Source organism: Camelus bactrianus, chromosome 5 (assembly GCF_048773025.1).
Source record: "Camelus bactrianus isolate YW-2024 breed Bactrian camel chromosome 5, ASM4877302v1, whole genome shotgun sequence".
NCBI lineage: Eukaryota > Metazoa > Chordata > Mammalia > Artiodactyla > Camelidae > Camelus > Camelus bactrianus.
In genome coordinates this window covers 29207232-29229621 of record NC_133543.1, presented here as the reverse complement: position 1 = coordinate 29229621, position 22390 = coordinate 29207232, and the positions used below count along the sequence as shown (strand labels likewise).

Sequence of the window (22390 nt, the reverse complement as noted above, 5' to 3'; positions counted from 1 at the left end):
AACATTGTAGTGTTACGATAATTGAATTGTACTTAGATATCCACTTTTTTCCCCCTATTTCCCTCTATTCAACTTTTCTATTTGACTCAGACACTGAACATTAAAGATTTGAAATCTGACCTCTTTATCATCAAATGTTTCATTGACTACCAGGTACTAATGAGAGATTTTGATATTTCCATCCAACGGCTTATCAGTGTAATCTCCAGCAGTGACTACGTACAGGGGTAAAAAGAGTTTGTTGGAATAGAGAGTAAAACACAAAAACCATCCCTGGAAGTGCATTGAGGTGGGAAGGCTGGAAGGGCGGTGAGATTAATAACCATCTATAGAGTAGATAATATGCAGGCAGTCACAAGGTCCAGTGGGATGAGGACAAGGTGATTTAAGAGGGAGGCTCCAGGCTTAACTTCATTATTAGTTCACATCATAGATTGTATAGCCATCAAGCAAGCAGTGGTCCCTGGGGAATTCATCACACATGACCTGGAGAAGAGCAGGTCAGGTACCCCTGCCAACCCTAACACAGGTTCTCTCCAGATAGCTTAAGAGCTGGTAGGTAGGTTTAAACAAGCATCTCTCTCCTAAGGATTTTTAGAAACCAAGGACAGTCTAACCACTTTACAGAGATGTTAAGTGTTGTCTTAGACGGAAACGGGACAAGCATATGTCCACACCCTGTTGGCCAATGAAATGAAACTACTGATATGCTGCCAAACCAATTCTCACGAAGTTTCAGGGCAGGTAAATAACACGTAGGAATCTGCAGCCAACAGCTACCATTGGTACATGAAGTATTAATACATAGTGAGTCATTGAAAAGCTAGAAACCAAGCAGGATCAGACACATGACAATTATCAGAAACGCAGGAAGCTTTGTACATGTGCAATACATAGTGCTTTTTCACTTTTCAAAACATTTTACAACGAATGACAAGTTAAAGTATAAACTCCATTAAAACAATAAAAGTTTTTCCCCTAGATTAGTCTCACAATTTAAATAATTCATTAAATTTGCAACAGCGTTATAAGCTATTTTCTCAGGAGTGCTTTAACATTTCTTGTAAGTAAAAAAAAAATGTGTTCTAAGAAAAACATAGCATAAATATAATTTTAACAATCCTTATTTTCATTTTTTTTAACTTGAAGGAAAAAAATTATCTCTGTCACTGTATAGTTGCTAGTCTTCTGACTGAAAATATTTAGTCACATGAAATCATTGAAATATTGAGATAAATTCCACCATCAGTTGCCACATTTTCTCCAGGATTCTGTATTTATTTATTTATTAGATTCCCCAGATTGTATGCTTAGTTTAAATAGCTTCAGGGCAAAAACACAATAAAATTGCATTAGTTAAAAATATAACCAGCATCAGCAACATGAAAACATAACAGTAAAACAGCGTGAGCATATACATAGAAACATAGTCATCATTTTAACACTCCACTGGGACCAGCCATATTACAAAGACAGATTGTGTGCCAAGCCCTGAAGCTTAGGCAAGTGGGACTCTGGGGAACCACACAGACCTGGAACTCCAGTTAGAATGGTCTTCACAGGCTCCTCAGAGGAATGCAGCATTCCATCCAGGGGAAAATCAACAACAGTTAACAGAAGCTGATTTCATTTGGCAAGAAGGTTAAGAGGAAATAAAACTCCATGACTTTTTTCCATGTTTCCTAGCAGAAGGGGATAGCATTTCTAAACATCAACACACACCCAGAGCTAAGAGACATTGAGAAATAGTTTTGGAGTAGTTTTTTTTAGTTGAATTATAGTCGATTTACAATGTTATGTTAATTTCTGGTGTACAGCATAGTGATATATGACATATACATAGGCATGTATATATATATATAGAGAGAGAGAGGCTATTACAAGGTATTAAATATAGTTCCCTGTGCTGTACAGTAGGACTTCATTGTTTATTTTATACATAGTAGTTCATATCTGTGGAGTATTTTGAATTGTGAGAAGGCAGGATGAGAAGTGGCAAGGGAGGGAAATAAAAGTGTGTGTGTGTACATATGTGTGTGTGTGTGTGTGACCAGTGTACTTGACTTTAGTATAAACTCTGAGTGTTCGGACAAATGAAATAGATGTGTGTGTGTGTGTGTGTGTATCTATCTATCTATCTATATATCTATATATATAGATATAGATATAGATATATAGATATATAGATATAGATATAGATATATCCCCTTGTAGATTTATGGAATCTTAGAGATTTTTTCCTTCTCTATTTTCTTAACACTCCCAAAGTGATCGATACAAACTACATACCTGAGCATATCAGAATCCAGCAGAAGGTCTTTCTGTGATTCCCCAGTTGCCTTTAGGGTTACATCCAAACCATTTAGCATTGCATACAAGGTCATTCAAGGTCTAGGCTTTGCCCACCTCTCTAATTTACTCTGTCTCCCCTGCTCCTATCACACACTACACAGAATCTTATGAATGCTGCTGACTTTGTTATGAAATATTTTTTGTTCCATTCCACTTACCCTCTGCCTGACTCTTAGTCATGACTTGAAGCTGTCTTATCCTCTGTCCTGAGAACTTTGCTTTGAAATCCCCAAGTCCATGTTAGTTTTGGCTCTGCGTGTTCTCTCCTACCATAGCACTTAGACTGCTTTGTAACTGCAAACATCGCCTACTTCCCTATATACTATTTTATGATCTTCTCAAAGACAGAAACTAAGACTTCCATTTTTCACCTGGACTCCAGCACAAGTCATTTGTTCCCTACTTCCACTCAAGTCTCATAATGTCCACCTTGCTTTTTCCATACAGCAGCCAGTGAGACTTTTAATAATGTAAGTTAAATTATATCATCATTACTCCTCTGTTTCAAAATCTTCAGTAGAAAGATACTTGTTGAACTTATCTCACCATAGATGTTGATAAAGCCCTACAAGATCCAGCCCCTGCCTTCCTCTTGACTCTCGTTTCACTAATCCAGCCCCCTTCACTTTCTTCTCTGTGTATAAAAACAGTCTGTTTCCTGCCCTAGAGTCTTTGCATTTGTTATTCCTTGTGCCTGCTATGCTTTTTCCCTTCATTTTGGTCTCATCTCAAATATCACCTTCTCAAAGGAACATCTCTGGTCACTCCTGCCAAGATGTCCTCTGTACCCGAGTCACTCCTTAACAATGGTCATCAACAGTGTTCATGATATATTTCCATTTCTTCCTTTTTCCAGACACATAAGATTGTACTTCTGGGAAGCTTTGTGGTTGGGTTGGACCAACATGACTGTGCCCCACTCAGTGTGCCTAGCATTGACCGATGAATTGTAAATCAGAAGTGATGTATGTTCTTTCCTTTGTAACATTACTCTGATCCATTTTCTTCACTGCACTTACCACTTTCTGGACTAATCTACTTTATGTCCTTGGGTAATTATTTATCAAATGCCTACATATTTCCTTCTCCCCTCTTACAAGTTCTGTGAGAACAGTAAATCCTCTCCCTTGTTCTATCCTAGTACTTGGGGAAAAAACTAACAGTCATGACAAATACATGTTGAAAAAGCAAATGAAGGAGTCACTAGGGCAATATGCTAATTTTAAAGATTGTGAAATTAATTTGGTAGTTCTCTGCCACTAAATAGATGTTTGATCATGGGTAACAGTACTCAAATTATTTGATTCCTTAGATTTCTCTTCTTTCCTGGTTCGCAACCAGTTGAAGAAACAAACCCAAGAAGGCTAGACTGCCTCATGCAACTTGCAATTTATTGGTCTTTTTATGGAAGACTGAATTTACATGACCTTACAACAAAATAAAATAAATATTAAATTGTATTAGGAAAGAAATAGGCTTAATAGCAGTACTTTAAATATTTAAAAAATGAGTTTATAGATGCTTCTCAATTATTATATGTTAATTTTCTTTTTCATTCTTGAGACTCTACATGAGAAAGGCCTTTACAATAAGGTAATGAAGGGACAGTGGTAAAGAAAGCAGGCTCTAAGTTTTAATTCTGTGGGTTCAGACATCATCTCGCTGCTTATCATGTGTATAAATACTGGCAAAGTTTCTGTTTCTGTGAAATGGGCTGTTCTCAGGAAGCCATTTTGCTTGTTTATTTTTATTCAATATCAAAAGGAGCAGATGGGTGATCCTTTTTCACTGGCTTTTAATCCAGTATTATATAATTTGAAGTATAAGCAAAATTGAATGTCGTATAAACTTCCATTTACATGCAAGGTGTATGGAATGAGAGATTAAAAAAAAAAAAGTTAACAACTACCAGGAATGTGTGAATTTGGTCTTAGTGTTCTACTTAGAGTCTGCCGTAAGAGTCAGGGGAGCTCTTGAATTCCCTCCACAGGGTAAAAAGAGCATGTCAACACAATACATCACATATAATTTCTGAGATTTTATGAGTTCCTAAAGCTTACTCCTGAATTTCTTGAATCTATAAACACCGGAATTAGAGATCGAATCCTAGATATATTGTATATATATTTATAGATGTAGATATAGATATTTTAAATAAAGTGAGTCTTAAAGAAAATTATGGACATAGATTGATGAAATGTAAACAGGAAGGCAGTCCAGGTTGGGGAGAATAATATAACCAAGACCAGGTGGTGTACATTAGTGATGTGTGTGTGAGCACTATTAAGAAATGAAGAACTGTTTCATCACTGGTATTTGAATGTTTGTAGTGGTATGTTTTCTTTCCTCTTCCAGACTATATCCTCATTTTAAAAGTTACTGTAATCTGTTTGTTGTACTTAATAGATAACGTACCATGCCACAGAGGTTTAGACTATCACATTTGTATTAAAATTTATAAGATAAATGTTTATTTAGAATAAGAAAACAAAAGAGTGCCTTCACTTATGAAGAACAAATAGATAAACCAAACAATACCAAGCAAAGCAAAGAAAATGCAAGTGGAAATGAAAAAACTCAGACAATAGCAGCATACTCTCTCCTTTCATTGATCCTGCTTTGATCTGTGTGACCACAACTTATTTTCAGCTGTAAATAACATTGAGTTAAAACACTACTGTTGTATAGGGAAAGTTTCCATATTGCTGGATCAGGAGAAGCAAAACTCCTTCCCCCAGAGCAACAATTATCTTGTACAAGTCTCTTTCTGAATCAGGTTATTCTATTTAGATTTCTAAGTTTACCTAATCTTCTTCTTGAGAATTTCTCAGTAGGTCATTGAGTTAATTGTTGAGAAACACAACTTAAAAGAACTAGATGAATTTGTTCTATCTTTGAAACCAAGTCCAAAATATGTTTTAAAAATATTGCTCTCAGTAATTAGTGAAACATGAAATTCCTCCCATTATTACTGACATTTTTGAAGTAACATTGTCCTTAGAGAAATAAAAGTTGGAGATAGGAATGGAAATATGGGATGAAATTTGGTATATACTGTTTAATTTTATTTAAGCTTATAAAATGTTTCCAAATTAGGTCATTTTAAGTGTGAAATGTATTTCTTCTCAAAGTTTCCTTGTGTATTACTGTTCCACTTATTTATTTACTTAGCCCTCTGATCATTTCCAGAAGTAATCTAAGTTATAACCTGGAGATTAAAGGTTATAAAGAGGAAGGACTCAAAGAAAGGCAGAATATAGATGATGTAAGTAAATCTGAAGCTGAGATTGGTCCAAACAAATTCACATCATGAAAAATAATCCATAAATTTGGGTCTGAATTGTAAAAAGCTATTTCCAAGAGAGAAACATGATGAGTTGCAGGCAGGATTATTATCCATAAAAATGACGCATAAAGAAGAACGTCTACATATTTTGCCAAGAGAACCTCTAGTATCTTCAGAGACAGAACAAATAAAAGATATACATGGGTCATTTAATTCACCAGGTTGGTTCCTTTGATGACACTGTCAATTTCTAGAATTGTTTTCCCCTTTTAGGAAAAATAAATTTCATCATGTACTTCCCTAAGAAGTTTCAGCCTAAATGGATAGGGGTGAAGGAACCTAAGGAAAAAGGGTGTGTATATCTCAAAGGACCTAACCAAAAGGGAGTAGGTTCAGAGACAGGAACCTCTTAGGTTCACTAGAGATCCTCACTATTTGAACTTTCTTAGTACTCTGAGACAGGGGCTGTTTTATAGCAGTCAGATTTAGCATCATCGAGAGTATAGTTTCAATTAGGACTGGAAGAGATTCGTCCCCTATCTGGAGAAATGTTTCTCCAAGCTGATTAAGAGGGAGGATTGGTGAGAGCCCCTGTAATTGTTCAGGGCCCTGTTAAGAATTGGGAGCATGGTTAGAGGGCTGAAAGCATCTAATGTGCTTAAATTATAACAATCTTTTATGTCCTGATTCTTTGCAATAATAGTGAAAACTAGGGGGGTTTTGGTTTTGTTTAAGATCTTTCATTTGTTGGAATTGGAGATTGAGAATTTTGGCAAGTTCTCCTTTGAGATGACTCATGTAGAGTAGGAGAGGGCTGGTTTGCTAGATTAACTAAATCTGAAGTGGACGTGATTTCCTCTTCTATCTCAGTCTTTTTTACTAGAAGGAAAAAGTCCTGGTTCAGCCCATTGATAAACACAGAGTTAAAAGCTACTCAAGTTGAATCAACATCAAAAGGAAGACCAGAATTTTCTTTAAAAAAAAAAAAAATCTGAAGTCAATTGTAATATTTATGAACAGGTTGATCAGATTTTGTGTGCAAGCCTGAATTTTGTTCCAATCAATGGGTTTTGGAAAAGCCCTGAGAATTGCTCAGTGAAGTATCGTAGCAATTTTCTGAACCTGATCATGTAATAAGATAGCAGGTTGGTCTCCTGGTTGTAATCCTGGGCATCTTTCAAGACTTTCTCAATTAGCAGTTTTCATCCACTGCTGGGCCTGACCCTCACCAATAAGCATATATCTGATACTAGTCAGAGAAACCAGGTTGGTAAGTTTGAATGACTGTATTAAATTTCTCAGCAAAACTGTGAGGACCTTTGGTTCCTTTGGGGGAAATCTTTGACTAAGGCTCATAGTTCAGCTTTAGTCCAGGGAGTATAAAACAGAGACAGAGCCTCTGGATCCTCAGAAGCCTTAATTTTAAGGTTCTGCCAAGTTCAGAGAAAAGAGAGTGGGGACAGTTTCAGAGAAAAAGGGAAGTCTGGGCAGAGAATTAGTAAGGAGGAACTGAGGGTACAGTGGAGCCTGCGACAGAGAAGCCAAGGAAGAAGAACCTGAGGCTTTGAGGGCCATTTTATCCTTCTTCAATCGTTTATTTTTCTCAGTTAATCTCAAAATCTTTTACAGGAAGGCAATTTTAGATGCCTAATTGTATTGGGAAGCCTCCAAATACCAATTGAAATAAGTATTCTACTCACTTCTGGAAATTGTCAAGCTCTTGTAGCCCAATTTGGTTTTAAGGAAGGGAAGCTTGGGGCTTTCAAAAATTCCCCATAAAGGTCATTGATATTCTAAATTGCCTTTGGTCAGGTTGGTCCATTTAGTGATAAATGCCCATGAGGAAGGACCATGGCTTTAATACATCAAGTTGGAGCAAGTCCCTATCGGGGCAGGGAGGATTCCTCAAAATACTTAGATAGCTGGGATCTCATTTCCTAGAGGATTTTCCTCTAGAGTAAAAAAACAGTTTTCAAACAGCTTAAACAGCTTGCGACACAAATGGTTCAATTCAGACTGCTTGCAAGGCAATCCCAGCCAATTCAAAGGAAACAGCTTGGTCCCGAAGGAGCCAGACCAAAGGCTTTTTCAGCCAGTTTCCAGAGAATAGCCCTTTCCAAAGAATAGGCCAATGACGGAAAAACCTGGCACTATTTCAGAGAACACCTGTTTTCAAAGCAGTGGGTCAAAGGCTAGCCATTTTGGGGAGAAGCAGCCCCTCTTCCAAAGGGAATGGCCAAATTAGCCAGTTTCAGTGAAGCAGTCTGATCTCAAAATCAGACCTAGGTGCCAAATGAGGACTTGCATACAGAACAAGGCCTTAACCAGAAAGATCAAACCTTTAAATAGATTCTGCATAAAGTCTGGAAAGCTTCAGGTGGAAAGAGGGTATGAGTTCAAATCCAGGAGAAAGATATGCCCTTGAATTCCAGGGTCAGTGAGAAAAGCAGTGAGCAACAGCGGGCTCAGTTGTAGGTTAAGGACCTCTTTGCTCATCTGCCCAGGAGCTGTCAGGGGTCTGTCTTCTCTGGTCCCTGAATGGACCACCAAAATGTTGACCTAAAAGGAAAAGACTGCCAAATATTTCTCCAGCAAAGATGGGTTTTTGAGGGATCAGCAGAGAATTAGAATTCAGGGTCTGAATTATTGAGAGCCATATGCAGGTTTCCTTACAGCAAGGAAAGAAGAACACTTCTGTAGAGAGGAAAAGGAAATTGAGAGGTCTGGAGTAAACAAGGAATGGCTTTTCATCGGGTGAGTCCTTCTCAGGAAAGAAGTCTTTCTTCTTCCTGTTGGGCTCTGCTGCAGTCTCGGGGTGTGCGAGGTCCCCTTTCTTGTCTCCCAACTCTACTTAATTAAAGTTAGTTAGTTAATTAGTTAGTTAGTTAGTTATTTTTACAGTTTCTACCAAATCGGCTCATTAAATAATGGATAACTCAACTGAACTTGCTTAAAATTTATCATAATGATGTAGAATAATTGCTCTTACAGATATAATGTAAATTAATTGCTGGCTATAGCTGCAAGAGATATACATTTGTTAAATTAAAATTTTGGTCTAGAAAAATGTATACTGAAGTCTTTATTTTACAACAGTATTGGAGATTCTGATTATTATATCTCATAATATTAGGTATTAATAAAAATGTAATATACTGCTAATTATTCTCATGTTTCTATTGTTATACTGTAAAAAATCTCTATCCCCAACATTTGTATTTCCTTGTTCTTATTTATACTTACCTACAAATTTAGCCTATAGTTTTAGTCATCAAGTTTTGAGTAATCTAGGCATTATATGAATTATTAATTGATGAAATTGAATTTAAATGCATATGCCTCATTCAATTCTTATGTATCTGTTCTGATTCTAGATTGAAATCTTATGTGCTGAACATTTTTTTAATTATCTTGGGGTTTTGTTCATCTTTCAAAGTTTTGGACATTATTTGTCAAAAATTTTGTTGGTCAGAATGTACTTATTGTTTTTTGGTTGTTTGCCTGTTAATAGTGTAAAAGAAATTAAAGAGATGTCAAAAGAGCAAGCAAAGTAAATATTTAGAGTAGAATGTGAAATCTCTATTATGTTCTATAGAGAAAAATCCCTTTAAAGATCTCATGGTTAAGATACTAATTAAAATCACAACAGAGTATCTGCATATTATCTTGCTGCTCTTTCCCTTTTTTCTAATGCACATGGCACTTTCAGGAAATCTGTAGGAGGCAAGAAACATTTTCTCTTAATTATTGATGTTTCTAAAATGAATTTGAAAATGCTACAGAGTCTTGTAGCTATTATACAAGTAAAGTAAATATATATCCTCTCTAGCATCATAATAATGCCTGAAGAAAGAAAAGAATTGAAAAAAATATTATCAAGTAAAATCATAATCTCTCTCCTGTCTTCCCCCTTCTGCCTCTCTCCGTCATTTCAATTTAAGAGATTCGTTCTCCTGCTGGTTGTAATGGAAATGAATTTCAGTGTCACCCCGATGGAAATTGCATTCCCGATCTGTGGCGCTGCGATGGGGAAAAAGATTGTGAAGATGGTAGTGATGAAAAAGGCTGCAATGGTACCTTACGATCCTGTGATCACAAAACTAAGTTTTCCTGTCGGAGTACAGGTAAGCAGAATACTGGGTTCAGCTTCCACCTCGTTCTTCCTTGATGTAGGATTCTTTCGGTCCATTCTCAATCCATATCTTACCTTTATAAAAAATATTCTTGTGTTTTTAGTAGGTTTGCTTACATTCTGTGTGTAACAATATTAATAGCTAACATTTATTAAGAACTACCCATGGACTTGGCACAGTTCTAAGAATGTTCTCTACATGAACTCACTTCATCATCCTAATTCACAATGAGAAAAGTGGGGCCCAGAGAAGTTTTTAACTTGCTCAAGTCAAAAAATCAAAAGGAGTTTAACTTACTGGCTCACATGGCAGAACTGGAATTTGAAACCACGCAATATGGATTCAGAGTCTGGAATTTCACAGTCCAGAAAGAGACATGTGCACTAAAACTACATACAGCATTCCCCTTTGCATAGATAAATCCTCACCATAACATTTAACGGAGATGACTAGAAAGGAAAGGCAGAATTATATGCATTTATTTTCAACTAGTTTCCTAAATTTTATTGTGCTGTTGCTAGACTCGATTAGGATCAAGGTGATGGCTGTCATTCAAACCTTTGATTTGTTTTGAGAGTCACTGAGGTTTTTATTTTTTTTTATGAAGTTACTCTATTATTATGACTTCTCCCTTTTTTTTTTTTTCATACACTAAGTGCTACCTGAAATAATAAACTAACTTTTTTATTTCCCTCTCTATACCAGGTTATGAGTTGAAGATTATAGAATTAGGTGTTGTGGTATAATTTGTGAAATGATGGGTTTCAGCATCCAAATAACCCATAAAAAGAATTTTCTATGGATTTTAAGTGTATCATGGAATCATCTCCGGGATTTCTTTTTAATGTGAAATTGCTTCTGAATTGCTTGACCATGAGTTCTTAGTGATTCATCTTGCCCCTCATTAAGTATTTCAACCATAAGGTAGAAGTGAAAAGTTACCCCAGCTGTGAGTAAGCAAACACTCTGGAAATCACACAGCCCGTGGACAATTCAAGATATAAAAAGAAATTGTGTTTCCTTCCTTAAACACACCTCCTGGTTACAATTAAGCATTCAAATAAGAGATAAAATAAATATAAGCTAAATGGGCATATATAAATAAATACTCCTGAGGCCCACTCCTAGTGAGGGAGTTGTATTTTCAAATGGTTATTTTTCTAACAATATTTTTCACAGTCAAGGGACTATTTTCAATTATTACTTAAAGATTCTTAGTGTGGTAGTTACTGGTTAGAAGAATGTGACTTTGAGTTTAGAAATTGTCTTTTTGGAACATATATTACTGAAAATTAATAGATGAATAACTTTTTTTAATTGCAGTACAGTCAATTACAGTGTGTCAATTTCTGGTGTACAGCACAGTGTTCCAGGAATGCATATACATACATATATTCATTTTCATATTTTTTTCATTAAAGGTTATTGCAAGAGATTGAATATAGTTCCCTGTGCCATACAGAAGAAACTTTTTAAAAATCTGTTTTTATAAATAGTGGCTAACATTTGTAAATCTCAAACTCCCAAGTTTATCCCTTCCCACCCTCTTTCCCTGGTAACCATAAGATTGTTTACTAAGTCTGTAAGTCTGTTTCTGTTTTGTAGATGAGTTCATAGTGTCCTTTTTTGTTGTTGTTTGTTTTTAGATTCCACATGTTAGTGATATCATATGATATATTTCTTTCTCTTTCTGGTTTACTTCACTTAGAATGATGATCTCAAGGTCCATCCATGTTGCAGCAAATGGCATTAGTTTATTCTTTTTTATGGCAGAGTAGTATTACATTGTATAAATATACCACAACTTCTTTATCCAGTCATCTGTTGATGGACATTTAGGTTGCTTCCATGTCTTGGCTACTATATATAGTGCTGCTATGAACATTGGGGTACATGTATCTTTTTGAATTAGAGTTCCCTCTGGATATATACCCAAAAGTGGGATTGCTGGATCATATGGTAAGTCTATTTTTAGTTTTTTGAGGAATCTCCATACTGTTTTCCAAAATACCTGCACCAAACTACATTCCTGCCAGCAGTGTAGGAGGGTTCCCTTTTCTCCACACCCTCTCCAGCATTTATCATTTGTAGACTTTTGAATGATGGCCAGTCTGACTGTGTGAGATGATACACCTCACTGTAGTTTTGATTTGCATTTCTCTTAATGAGTGATATTGAGCATTTTTTCATATGCCTATTGGCCACTTGTGTGTCTTCATTGGAGAATTACTTGTTTAGGTCCTCTGCCCATTTTTGTATTGGGTTGTTTGTTTTTTTGTTATTAAGTTGTATGAGCTGTTTATATATTCTGGAAATTAAGCCTTTGTCAATCACATCATTTGCAAATATTTTCTCCCATTCTGTAGGTAGTTGTTTTGTTTTGCTTGTGGTTTACTTTGATGTGCAAAAGCTTATGAGTTTAATTAGGCCCCATTTGTTTATTTTTGCTCTTATATCTATTGCTTGGGTAGATTACCCTAGGAGAACATTGCCAAGATTTATGTCAGAAAATGTTTTGCCTATGTTTTCTTCTAGGAGATTTATCATGTCTTGTCTTATATTTAAATCTTTAAGCCATTTTGAGTTTATTTTTGTGTGTGGGGTGAGGGAGTGTCCTATCTTCATTGATCTACATGCTGCTATCCAGTTTTCCCAACACAACTTGCTGAAGAGACCGTCTTTTCTCCATTGTATACTTTTGCCTCCTTTGTCAAAGATTAATTGACCATAGGTCTGTGGATTTATTTCTGGGCTGTCTGTTCTGTTCCATTGATCCATACGTCTGTTTTTATCCAATACCATGCTGTTTTGATTATTGTAGCTCTGTAATATTGTCTGAAGTCTGGGAGGGTTATTTCTCCAGCTTCATTCTTTTTCTTCAATATTGCTTTGGCAATTCTGGGTCTTTTGTGATTCCATATAAATCTTGGGATCATTTGTTCCCTTCTGTAAAAAATGTCCCAGGTAATTTGATAGGGGTCATATTAAATCTATAAATTGCTTTGGGCAGTATGGCCATTTTAGTGATATTGATTCTTCCAATACAAGAGTGTGGATATCTTTCCATTTCTTTAAGTCTTCTTTAATATCCTTAATCAATGTTTTGTAGTTCTCCATGTATAACTCTTTCACTTCCTTGGTCAGATTTATTCCTAAGTATTTTATTGTTTTGGATGCAATATTAAAAGTGATTTTTTTTAACTTTCTTTTCTTATTGATTCATTGTAAAGAAATGCAACTGATTTTTGTATGTTAATCTTGTATCGTGCTACCTTGCTGAATTCTTTTATTAGCTCTAGAAGTTTTGTTTTTGTTTTTGTTTTTTTGTGAAGCTTTTAGGGTTTTCTATACATAGCATCATGTCATCTGCATATGGTGACAATTTTACCTCTTATTTTCCAATTTGGATCCCTTTTATTTCTTTTTCTTGCCTGATTGCTATGGCTAGGACTTCCAAATGAATAAATTATTAACTTAGTAAGCAAGTTTTTATTTAACAGGCTAATTCTGATGCCAAAGAGCCAATTATTTGACTCAAGCTAACATTATTCGAAGTATAAATCGGGCATGTTTTTTTCTTGTGTTGCTTCTGACATTTGCCTGATTGGGTTAATATTGAAATATATCAGATAACAGTCTTTAATAGGTATATGAATAAGGAACTGGCAAGGCTATGTGAAAAGAAAATACAAAGTAACTTGGAAAATCCTGAGCTAAAACTAACTGAATATGCTATCATTAATGTACCAAATTTAGGGGCAAAATATAAAACCAGGCTGAAATTTCCTTATAAAGAAAGAAATTATAACTACTTTCATAACAAAGTAATTTCTAAGTGCTGTATGTTAGTAAGAACTGGTTTGAACTAACTGTGGCAAAAATATGGAGAGAAAACTTATAAATAATAAATAACAGGGTTAAATAAAGCTGATAGAAAATCCAAGTGATTTTGATTTTTCTTATATGTATGTATTGATATTTTGCCATGAACTCATGAAATTGCTTTATCTAAATATGACTCAACTTAAAAATAAATCTAAGTTATGATGAGGATGGCTAATGTAGGGAGGGAAAAACCTTTTCCTCTACCCATAGAAAGGGAACAAGACAAAGAAAAAGGACTTTGGATTTATAGGGATGGCAAATTGTGGAAAGGTAAATATATGGAAAACTAATGGAAGATAAAGTGTAGTTAATAAAATTTGTGTAGGTCCACCTTGGCATGGACTTTCTGTCATCTTCATGGCCTTTCCAGGGAAAAGCTTTATGACAGTTCTTGTTTCTCATATGTTTATGCCTTTAGTCAGATGGGGAGCTGCAGGAAAGCTTCTTTCTGTATCTGTTGAAGCTCAAATACTTCAATTCAAAATAATCCTTATGCAAAAGTGGCATATTTGGGGGGTAGTGTAATTTAATCCCATGCACTGAATGTCTATGGAGAATTGGATGCCTAGAGACACTTTTATGTGTATTGACTTGGGATTTGAGTTATCCACTTAATAATGCTGTTAATAAAACATCAAATGTTTGTTTCAAATAGTCATCATGTAAACCAAAACTTAATGTTAAAAAGCAGAGCTGCAGTAAAACTCACGTTGCATTGTAAAAGGGAAATGTGATGTAACACAGTGACTATAGTTGATGATGTAGTATTGTATAACTGAAACTTGCTAAGAGAGTGCAGCTTAATCTGAAAGATGTTACTGCCTCTCCAGGAAATTGTCCTTCTGGCTCTTGATTTCAGATTATATTTCATCCCCTATGTCACTCTCTATATGACATTTCATAGTCTGGAGAAAGGTTTAACTGTGATCTGAGGAACAGGGACAAAAAGTGGAGACAAAGAGCAGCCTCAAAAGTTCATAAAGAGACTCTAACAATTTAGCGAGAAGGTAATGAAAGCCATACTCCAATAATAGTCTGGAAGAATTCAGTCAGATATCAGGCAACAAATATGTGTTTCCAACCACAGTGAGAAGCTTACAGAATTCTATTGAATGGCATTGGACCTATAAGAACTCCAGAAACCCTTGGCAGAAACAACTTCATCCAAAATGTGAGACTGAGGAGTTGCCCAAACTCTATCGTGGCATCTGGCAGCCTGAGGAGACTTAGTGATAATTCAGAATCCCAAACCGGACAAAACCAAAACCAGAATAAATGAATGAACCTCATAATGTTCAATTTAAATGTTGCAAGAACACACAGCGAAAATGAATCTCAAGGCTTTTCTTTTTGAAGCCTGGTCAAAAGGTAATGAGGAAGAGGGATAAATAACTTTTTGGGAAAACCACCGAAGTTCCTCATACATTATAGTTACCAATTGCATTCAAATGGTCATGGTGTTAACTGGAATGAAAAGAATGTTTGTTATCATAATGTTAAGAAAATTCACTTTAAATAATAATGAGATTCAAAGTTTGGATACAAAGCAAGATAAAACCATCTAAAGGATTATATATTTTTCTCTAATACTTTTTCCACTGTTAGTTTTACTAAGAAATTTGCCTCAACACCCAAAACTAAAAGTTAATGCGAAGATGATTTAGAATTGCCTATTGATGGAATGACCTGGAATATAATCTAAAGCAATGAGTTCATTTGATGTGGGGGCTGGTGGAGTAAGAATGTCATGTTTGAACACCATGTGATTTAGAAGACTGCTCTTGGGTGTATATGTAGGTCAATTTCCCATCCAGAAATCCATAGTCACATGAAGCTAAATATAAATTATCTTGGATCTTGGCTCTCAGATGTTTGAGAAGCTCAACTATGGAATGTCTGCTGCTTGAACAAAGACTACAGAATCTGCATTCATAAATATGAGTGCCTTGGAGAATTAAGAGAAAGGGAAAGAGAAACACCAACTCAGCCACTCAAACGGTTTGTCAGGCATGGGGCTAAATGTTTACATCTGGTTCTAAATGAACAGATGTGCTGAAAAAAAGAGAGTGGAACTTAAGTGGTCCCACAATAAATGAATGAATGAATGAATGAATAAAGGGTGAATGTGAAAGGTAGTAATTGAACCATTGATCTGCTTCTAATTTAATCTGTGGCTTAAATATAGTAAACCAAAACGTATCCAACTAGTTGAGGAGTAATAAGTCATAATTAATGTATGAATATTTATGAACATTGCAGATATTAAAATGAACACAAATATAAGCACTAGATTAAAAAACTGTACATATCTATAATCTTTTTGGTATTTTTAAGTTTAATTAAAATCTCAGCTTTACAAGCTAAAAGATTTTTACCCAAGATGTTGAATTCAGAGTTCATATTTTTTTTTAAATCTAAATGCTAGCTTTATCATTTAAAAGTTTTCAGGGTAATCAATTTATGTTTGATGGTTACAATGGCTTTTCTTTTATACATAAATTGCTGTGTATTAATGCAAAAATGTAGGCACAGTCATGTTTATTTATTCAATAAAAAAGAGAATGAAAGCTAAATTATGTTGAAGTACAGTTACAACCATTATCATTTCACAGCTTCTAATCTGAAAGGGTCTGTCTTTGACCACGAATTGTATTTTCCCACATCTGGTCTCTCACACCCTAGGCCAACAAGTTGCAATTAGAGTTGACCCTTGAACAACTAGGTTTGAACTACATAAACTTATATGCAGGTTTTTAAAAATAAATATATTGGAAACTTTTTTTGAAGATTTGCAACAATTTGAAAAAATTCACTGATGAACCAGTGGTTTTCACTGAACCTGAATTTTTCACTGATGAAAAATTATGAACACATATTATCTAACAAAGATATACACCAAACACAAATACCAAATGTATATGCCTAACAAAAAAAAAAGGCCCCCAAATACATGAAGCAAAATTAACAGAATTCAAGGGATAGATAGACAATCCAATAACACTTGGAGACTATTTTGCCCCACTTTCAATAAAGGATAGAACAATTAGGTAGAAGATCACTCTAATTAAATGTAATATAAATGCATAACCTGTGACCCAGCAATTCCACTCCCAGATATGTATCCAGTATTATCATTACAATACGATTAATTTATATACATTTCAGAAATAAACAACTCATCCATAGTCTGACAATTCCTGGGTAGTAGTTTCACTAATGATTCACTTTCTAGAAATACTGAAAAATTTAAGAAAAAGTTATGTCATGAATGCGTAACATATATGGAGATACTAGTCTCTTTCATCAATTGCTACTGTAAAAATCTATACAAATCTGTTATAAAAGGTTAAACATTTATCAAAACTTACAAATACTTAACAGACCAGACACTGCTATTTGCAGTCAACAGAAATGTAAACAAATGTAAAGCTGCAGTATTAAATCATAACTGCGTACAATTAACTGTAATGCATACGGTACTACTGTACTAATTTTATAGCCACCTCCTGTTGCTCTTGTGGTGAGCTCAAGTGTTGCGAGCATCCACTTAAAACCCCATGTGTGCTAATCATCTCCGTGTGAGCAGTTTGTCTCTCCAGTAAATTGCATACCATGATGAAAACTGATCTCTTACAGTTCTTGCGTATTTTTCATCATATTTAGTGTAATACCATAAACCTTGAATAACACCATGGGACCCATATGAAGTGCCCCTAGTCATGCTGAAAGAGTCCCCATGAAGCGGAGAAGTCATGATGTGACATGAAAAAGTTGAATTGCTTCATATGTACTGTAGATTGGGGTCTACAGCTGGGGTTGCCCACCATTTCAAGATAATGGATCCAGCAAAAGGACCATTGTAAAAAAAAGAAAAAGAAATTCATGAAGCTGTTGCTGCAACTGTGCCAGCAAGTGAAAAAGCCTTGTACTTTTTGTGAAATACCTTTTTATCTTGTATTGAAAATTCAGCTTTTAGGATGACTGCAGCATTACTATAAGAAAGGCATACCTAAAGACTCTAATGTGATTTGAGAAAAAGTGAAGTCATTCTGTGACAATGGAAAGCAAAAGAAAGTGATGGATCTAAATCTGGAGAATTTAGTGCCAGCAAAGGGTGTTTTGATAATTTTAGGAGAAAGTTTGGTTTTACAAATGTCAGGATAACAAGAGAAGGAGCTTCTGCTGACCAAGAGGCAACAGATGAGTTCTAAACCCCATTAAGAAAATTATTGAGGAGAAAGGATAGCCGCCAGAACAGGGTTTTAATGCAAATAAAAGCACCCTGGAAAAGTGTCCTCTGGGGAAAAAAAATGCCACGAAGGACATTTATTTATAAGGAAAATACGTAAGCATCAGGATTTAAGTCAGGAAGGAACAGTCTGATTCTACTGATTTGTGCAAAGCAGCCCGGCTTATGATCAGGACTGCCCTTATGTATAAAGCTGCTCACCCCTGAGCCTTGAAGGGAAAAGATAAACACCGGCTGCTGCTCTTCTGCTTGTACAGCAAGAAGGCCTGAACGTGAGAACTCTTTTTCTGGATTGATTTCATAGTGCTTTGTCCTTGAAGTCAGGGAGTACCTTGCCAATAAGGGATGCCTTTTAAAGTTCTTTTGATATTGGACAATGTCTCCTGGTCCCCAAGGACCCCATGAGTTCAACACTGAAGACATCAAACTGGTTTGCTGGTTACCAAACACTATTTCTCTCATTCAGCATGTCATAAGGACCTCTGAGGCTCATCACTACACAGTATTCTATGGAAAAGATTGTCAGCACTGTAGAAGAGAGCCCTGATAAAGAGAACACCATGCAAGTCTGAAAGAATTACACATTGAAGATGCCATCTTTTTTTATACAAAAAGCTGCGAAAGTCATCAAGCCTGAAACAAACTCCTGCTGGAGAAACTATGCCCAGATGTTGTACGTGGCTTCACAGGATTTACAACAGAGCCAATCAAGGAAATGATGAAAGAAATTGTAGATATGGCAGAAAAGGTGGGATGTGGGGAGGTAAAGAGTTTTAAGATATGAATCTTGGAGAGATTCAAAAACCAATAGATACCACACCAGAGGAATTAACAAAATACAACTTGATGAAGATGAATGCTTCCAAACTAGTAGCAGACAATAGGAAGAAGACTTAGAAGAAGCAGTGACAGAAACCAAATTGATGTTAGATAATTTGGCAGAAGGGTTAAAATTATTCAGAACTGCTTTTGACTTCTTTTATGAGATGAACCCTTCTGTGATACAGACACTAAAACTAAAGCAAATGGTAGAAGAATCATTACCACACAGAAACATTTTTAAGAGACGTGAAATAGCAAAAGAATCAGGGAGAAATGACGGTGCATTTCTGTAAAGTTCCACCGAGTGTGCCTGCCTCTCCTGCCTCCGCCTGCACCTCTTCCGTGTCTGCCGCCCCTGACACAGCAAGACCATCCCCTCCTCTCCCTCCCCCTCCTTAGCCTACTCAGCCTGATGACAAGGATGAAGACCTTTATGATGGTCCACTACCACTTAATAAATAGCAATCATTATGTCCTACTGTTAACAAACTTACCTGCTGTGTATGTGTGTGTCTTTGTGTAAAAACCTAATAACTGTATGGCAAGAACTGCATGAGGAGTTTTTGGGTCATTATCATCATCACTACCTAAGTATTCGTTACGTAGAATGTCATGTACAAGACTTGTATTGAAATGGACTGTCTATTCTCGCATGGACCAAAGGTGAGTGATGTTTAATATAAAATTAATAATGTGTCAGTTTTCTTACTATTTTATAACTTTGCTTTCAAAGAATTACATTACTGTACAGTATGCCTCTTTCTCCCATAACTGGAGAAAACATGTGTCAGCCTGTCATCACTGGTAAGTAACAATGCTTGTAATGTTATAATCTGACTGTAGCACTGACTGTAACACCGTATGCCATAAAAATGTGTAACAATCCAGCCATTAGTGTATACACTAGGCTACTGTAGCAGTCATACTGCTGCTTCTTCACTATCAATGCATGGATCATTATACCTGTAAGTAAACAGGAACCTTAGTCATATTATCTTTTTATTTGTGATGTCTAGTGTTAGTAATACATATAACATCCACAGTATTTTGTATCGTATAAGACAATATTGATACAGGCCCTGACAGATGACTCATCTTGTGAACAGACAGCGTATACGTATGGTATTAATAAAACCCAGTACTGTAAATGTATTTTCTCTTCCGTATGATTTTCCTTAATAACATTTTCTTTTGTCTAGCCTACTTGATTGTGATAATCCATACGTCATATGAAATATGTGTTAAGGCTTCCAGGCAACAGTAGGCTACTGGTTGTTAAGTTTGGGGGGAGTCAAAAGTTATATGTGGATTTTCAACTGTGCCCCTAACCCCTGATTTGTTTAAGGATCTGCTGTATATATTATGGGAAATCAGAGGAGGAATTTTCAAGTCCCTCTCTCATGAAAAAGAAACTCAGAAATGCCATTGTTCAGAATGGAAACCTTTGATAGTACACATTGATGGCAAGGTCAGGAAGGAAATAGGCCCTCCAGCTGTTAGTAGACATGTAATTTTGACCCAGCCTTTCCACTTCTAGAAATTCATGTAAAAAAAGTGTTTAAGAATACATACACAAAGAATTTTGATGCAACATTTTGTTTTAAAAGCAAAGGATTAGAAATCATGCATTGCCCATCAATAACAAAACTACTTAATAGTTACAGAGCATTCACACAGATGAACTATTCTAATGTCATTAAGAAGGTTTAAGAAAAAAAATTATGTGTTGTTGGATTCAGGTTGCTAATATTTTGGTAAGCATTTTTACATCTGTGTTCATCAACGATATTGGCCTGTAGTTTTCTCTTTTTGGTGGTGTCTTTTTCTGGCTTTGGTATCAGGGTGATGGTGGCTTCATAAAATAAGTTTGGGAGTATTCCCTTCTCTTCAGTCTTTTGGAAAAGTTTGGGAAGGATTGGTGTGAGCTCTTCTTGGTACGTTTGATTCAATTCCCCAGTGAAGCCATCTGGTCCTGGGCTTTTGTTTGCAAGGAGATTTTTTTTTATTGCTGATCGTATTTCACTCCTAGTGATTGGTCTGTTCAAATGATCTATTTCTTCTTGATTCATATGAAGATGAAATTTTAAGTTCACACTTTGTACCCTCTCTCCACTAATGCAAGCACATAGAGGTGGTAATAAAATACAACAGGAGCAAAGGAGAGTGATACTGCTCTATTAATAAACAATCTAGGTCTCTGATGAATTGAAATAAAACAGAATAACAAATGGTGACCTGGGTCGAAGCTGAATGCCTGATTGGGTTTGATATGGAGGCCAGGAGAGAGGAACGGGCGTTCAGACCTTAGGTTTAATGGGAAATAAAGCTGACTCACGTGAAGTTGAGGTTTGGAGCCAAGCTCTCTGCTAGAAACCAAAAACTGGAATAGGATCCCTTTGCTTCTGAAAGGAGAATAAAACAAACAGAAAATGTTGCTGCTAGTTGCTGCCTCAGATGGTTGTTTAAATGAAGTTGTGTGCCTAGAGATGTAGGCATGAAGGAGGCTGTGTGTGTAGGGGTAGCAGTGGGTAGATGGGAAATTTTGCTGTGAATTTAAAACTGCCCTAAAAATAAAATCCATGGAGGAAAAAAGCGTTCATATAAATTTTATTGTTTAGTATAGCCTATCATTCAGTTACAAATATTTAAATATATATATTATGATTTCTTTATTAATCCATTATTTTGAAGTGTGATTTTAGTTTTCAAATGCATGGCTTTCTAATCTTTTTGATACTGGTTTATAATTACATACTTGTGTATGGCGAATGCTTTCTGTAGACCATCAACTATTTGAAAATTTTAAGACTTCTTTGGAACCTAATATGTGGTCAAGTTTGAAAATATTTTTTGTGAGTTTGGTGTTCATATAAGGGTCCCTATATGTTCACTGGCTTAAGGTTAATAAATACATTATTCAAATTTAAAAAATGATTTAAATGAATATCTTTGTATCTATCACTAATCAAATGCTCTAAATATATTTGTATGAAATATCTTAAGAGGTGGAATTGTGGGTGAAAGTGTATTTGCCTCTTAAACAATGATACATTTTGCCAAAGGACCTATCATAGAGGTTCACAGATACTCACTGACATCAGAGTATTGGCTTCATCTGTTCTCACCAACACAGGATATTATCAGGTTTGTTAATAACCATCAATCTGATATCAAAAAAAAATGGAACCTCAATATAGTTTTGGCTTTCTCCAATGGATAAGATTGATAGTCTTTTCACATGTGTTCATTCTTCCTTCCCTCCAGTCCCTGGCAACCACTGATCTTCTTACTGGGTGCATAGTTTTGCCTTTTGCAGTGTTGTACAACTGAAATAGGACAGTATAGCCTTTTCAAATGAGCTGCTTTCACTTAGTTACATACACTTGCATTTCTTCGATGTCTTTTCATGGCTTGTTAGCTCATTTCTTTTTAGCTTTGAATAATACTCTGTTGTCTGGTTGTACCACACTTTAGTCATTTCAACCTACTGAAAGACACCTTGGTTGCTTCCAAGTCTGGGCATTTATGAATGAAGCTACTGTAAACATCTGTGTATAGTTTTTTTGTGTGTAGGCATAAGTTTTCAACTCATTTGGGTAAATAGCAAGGAGTGTGATTGCTGGATCGTATGTTTAGTTTTGGAAGAAACTGCCATGCTGTCTT

The 22390-nt window shown here is 35.7% G+C and overlaps 1 protein-coding gene across 1 annotated transcript in view; it reads left to right on the top strand.

The window, feature by feature from the left end:
• Positions 1–22390, top strand: part of LRP1B (LDL receptor related protein 1B) — a 1597029-nt gene that overhangs the window by 978702 nt on the left and 595937 nt on the right. Inside the window, exon 21 of the mRNA XM_074363587.1 lies at positions 9580–9762. Within this exon, the coding sequence (XP_074219688.1) occupies positions 9580–9762 (183 nt within the window). The remainder of the gene's footprint in view (positions 1–9579; positions 9763–22390) is intronic.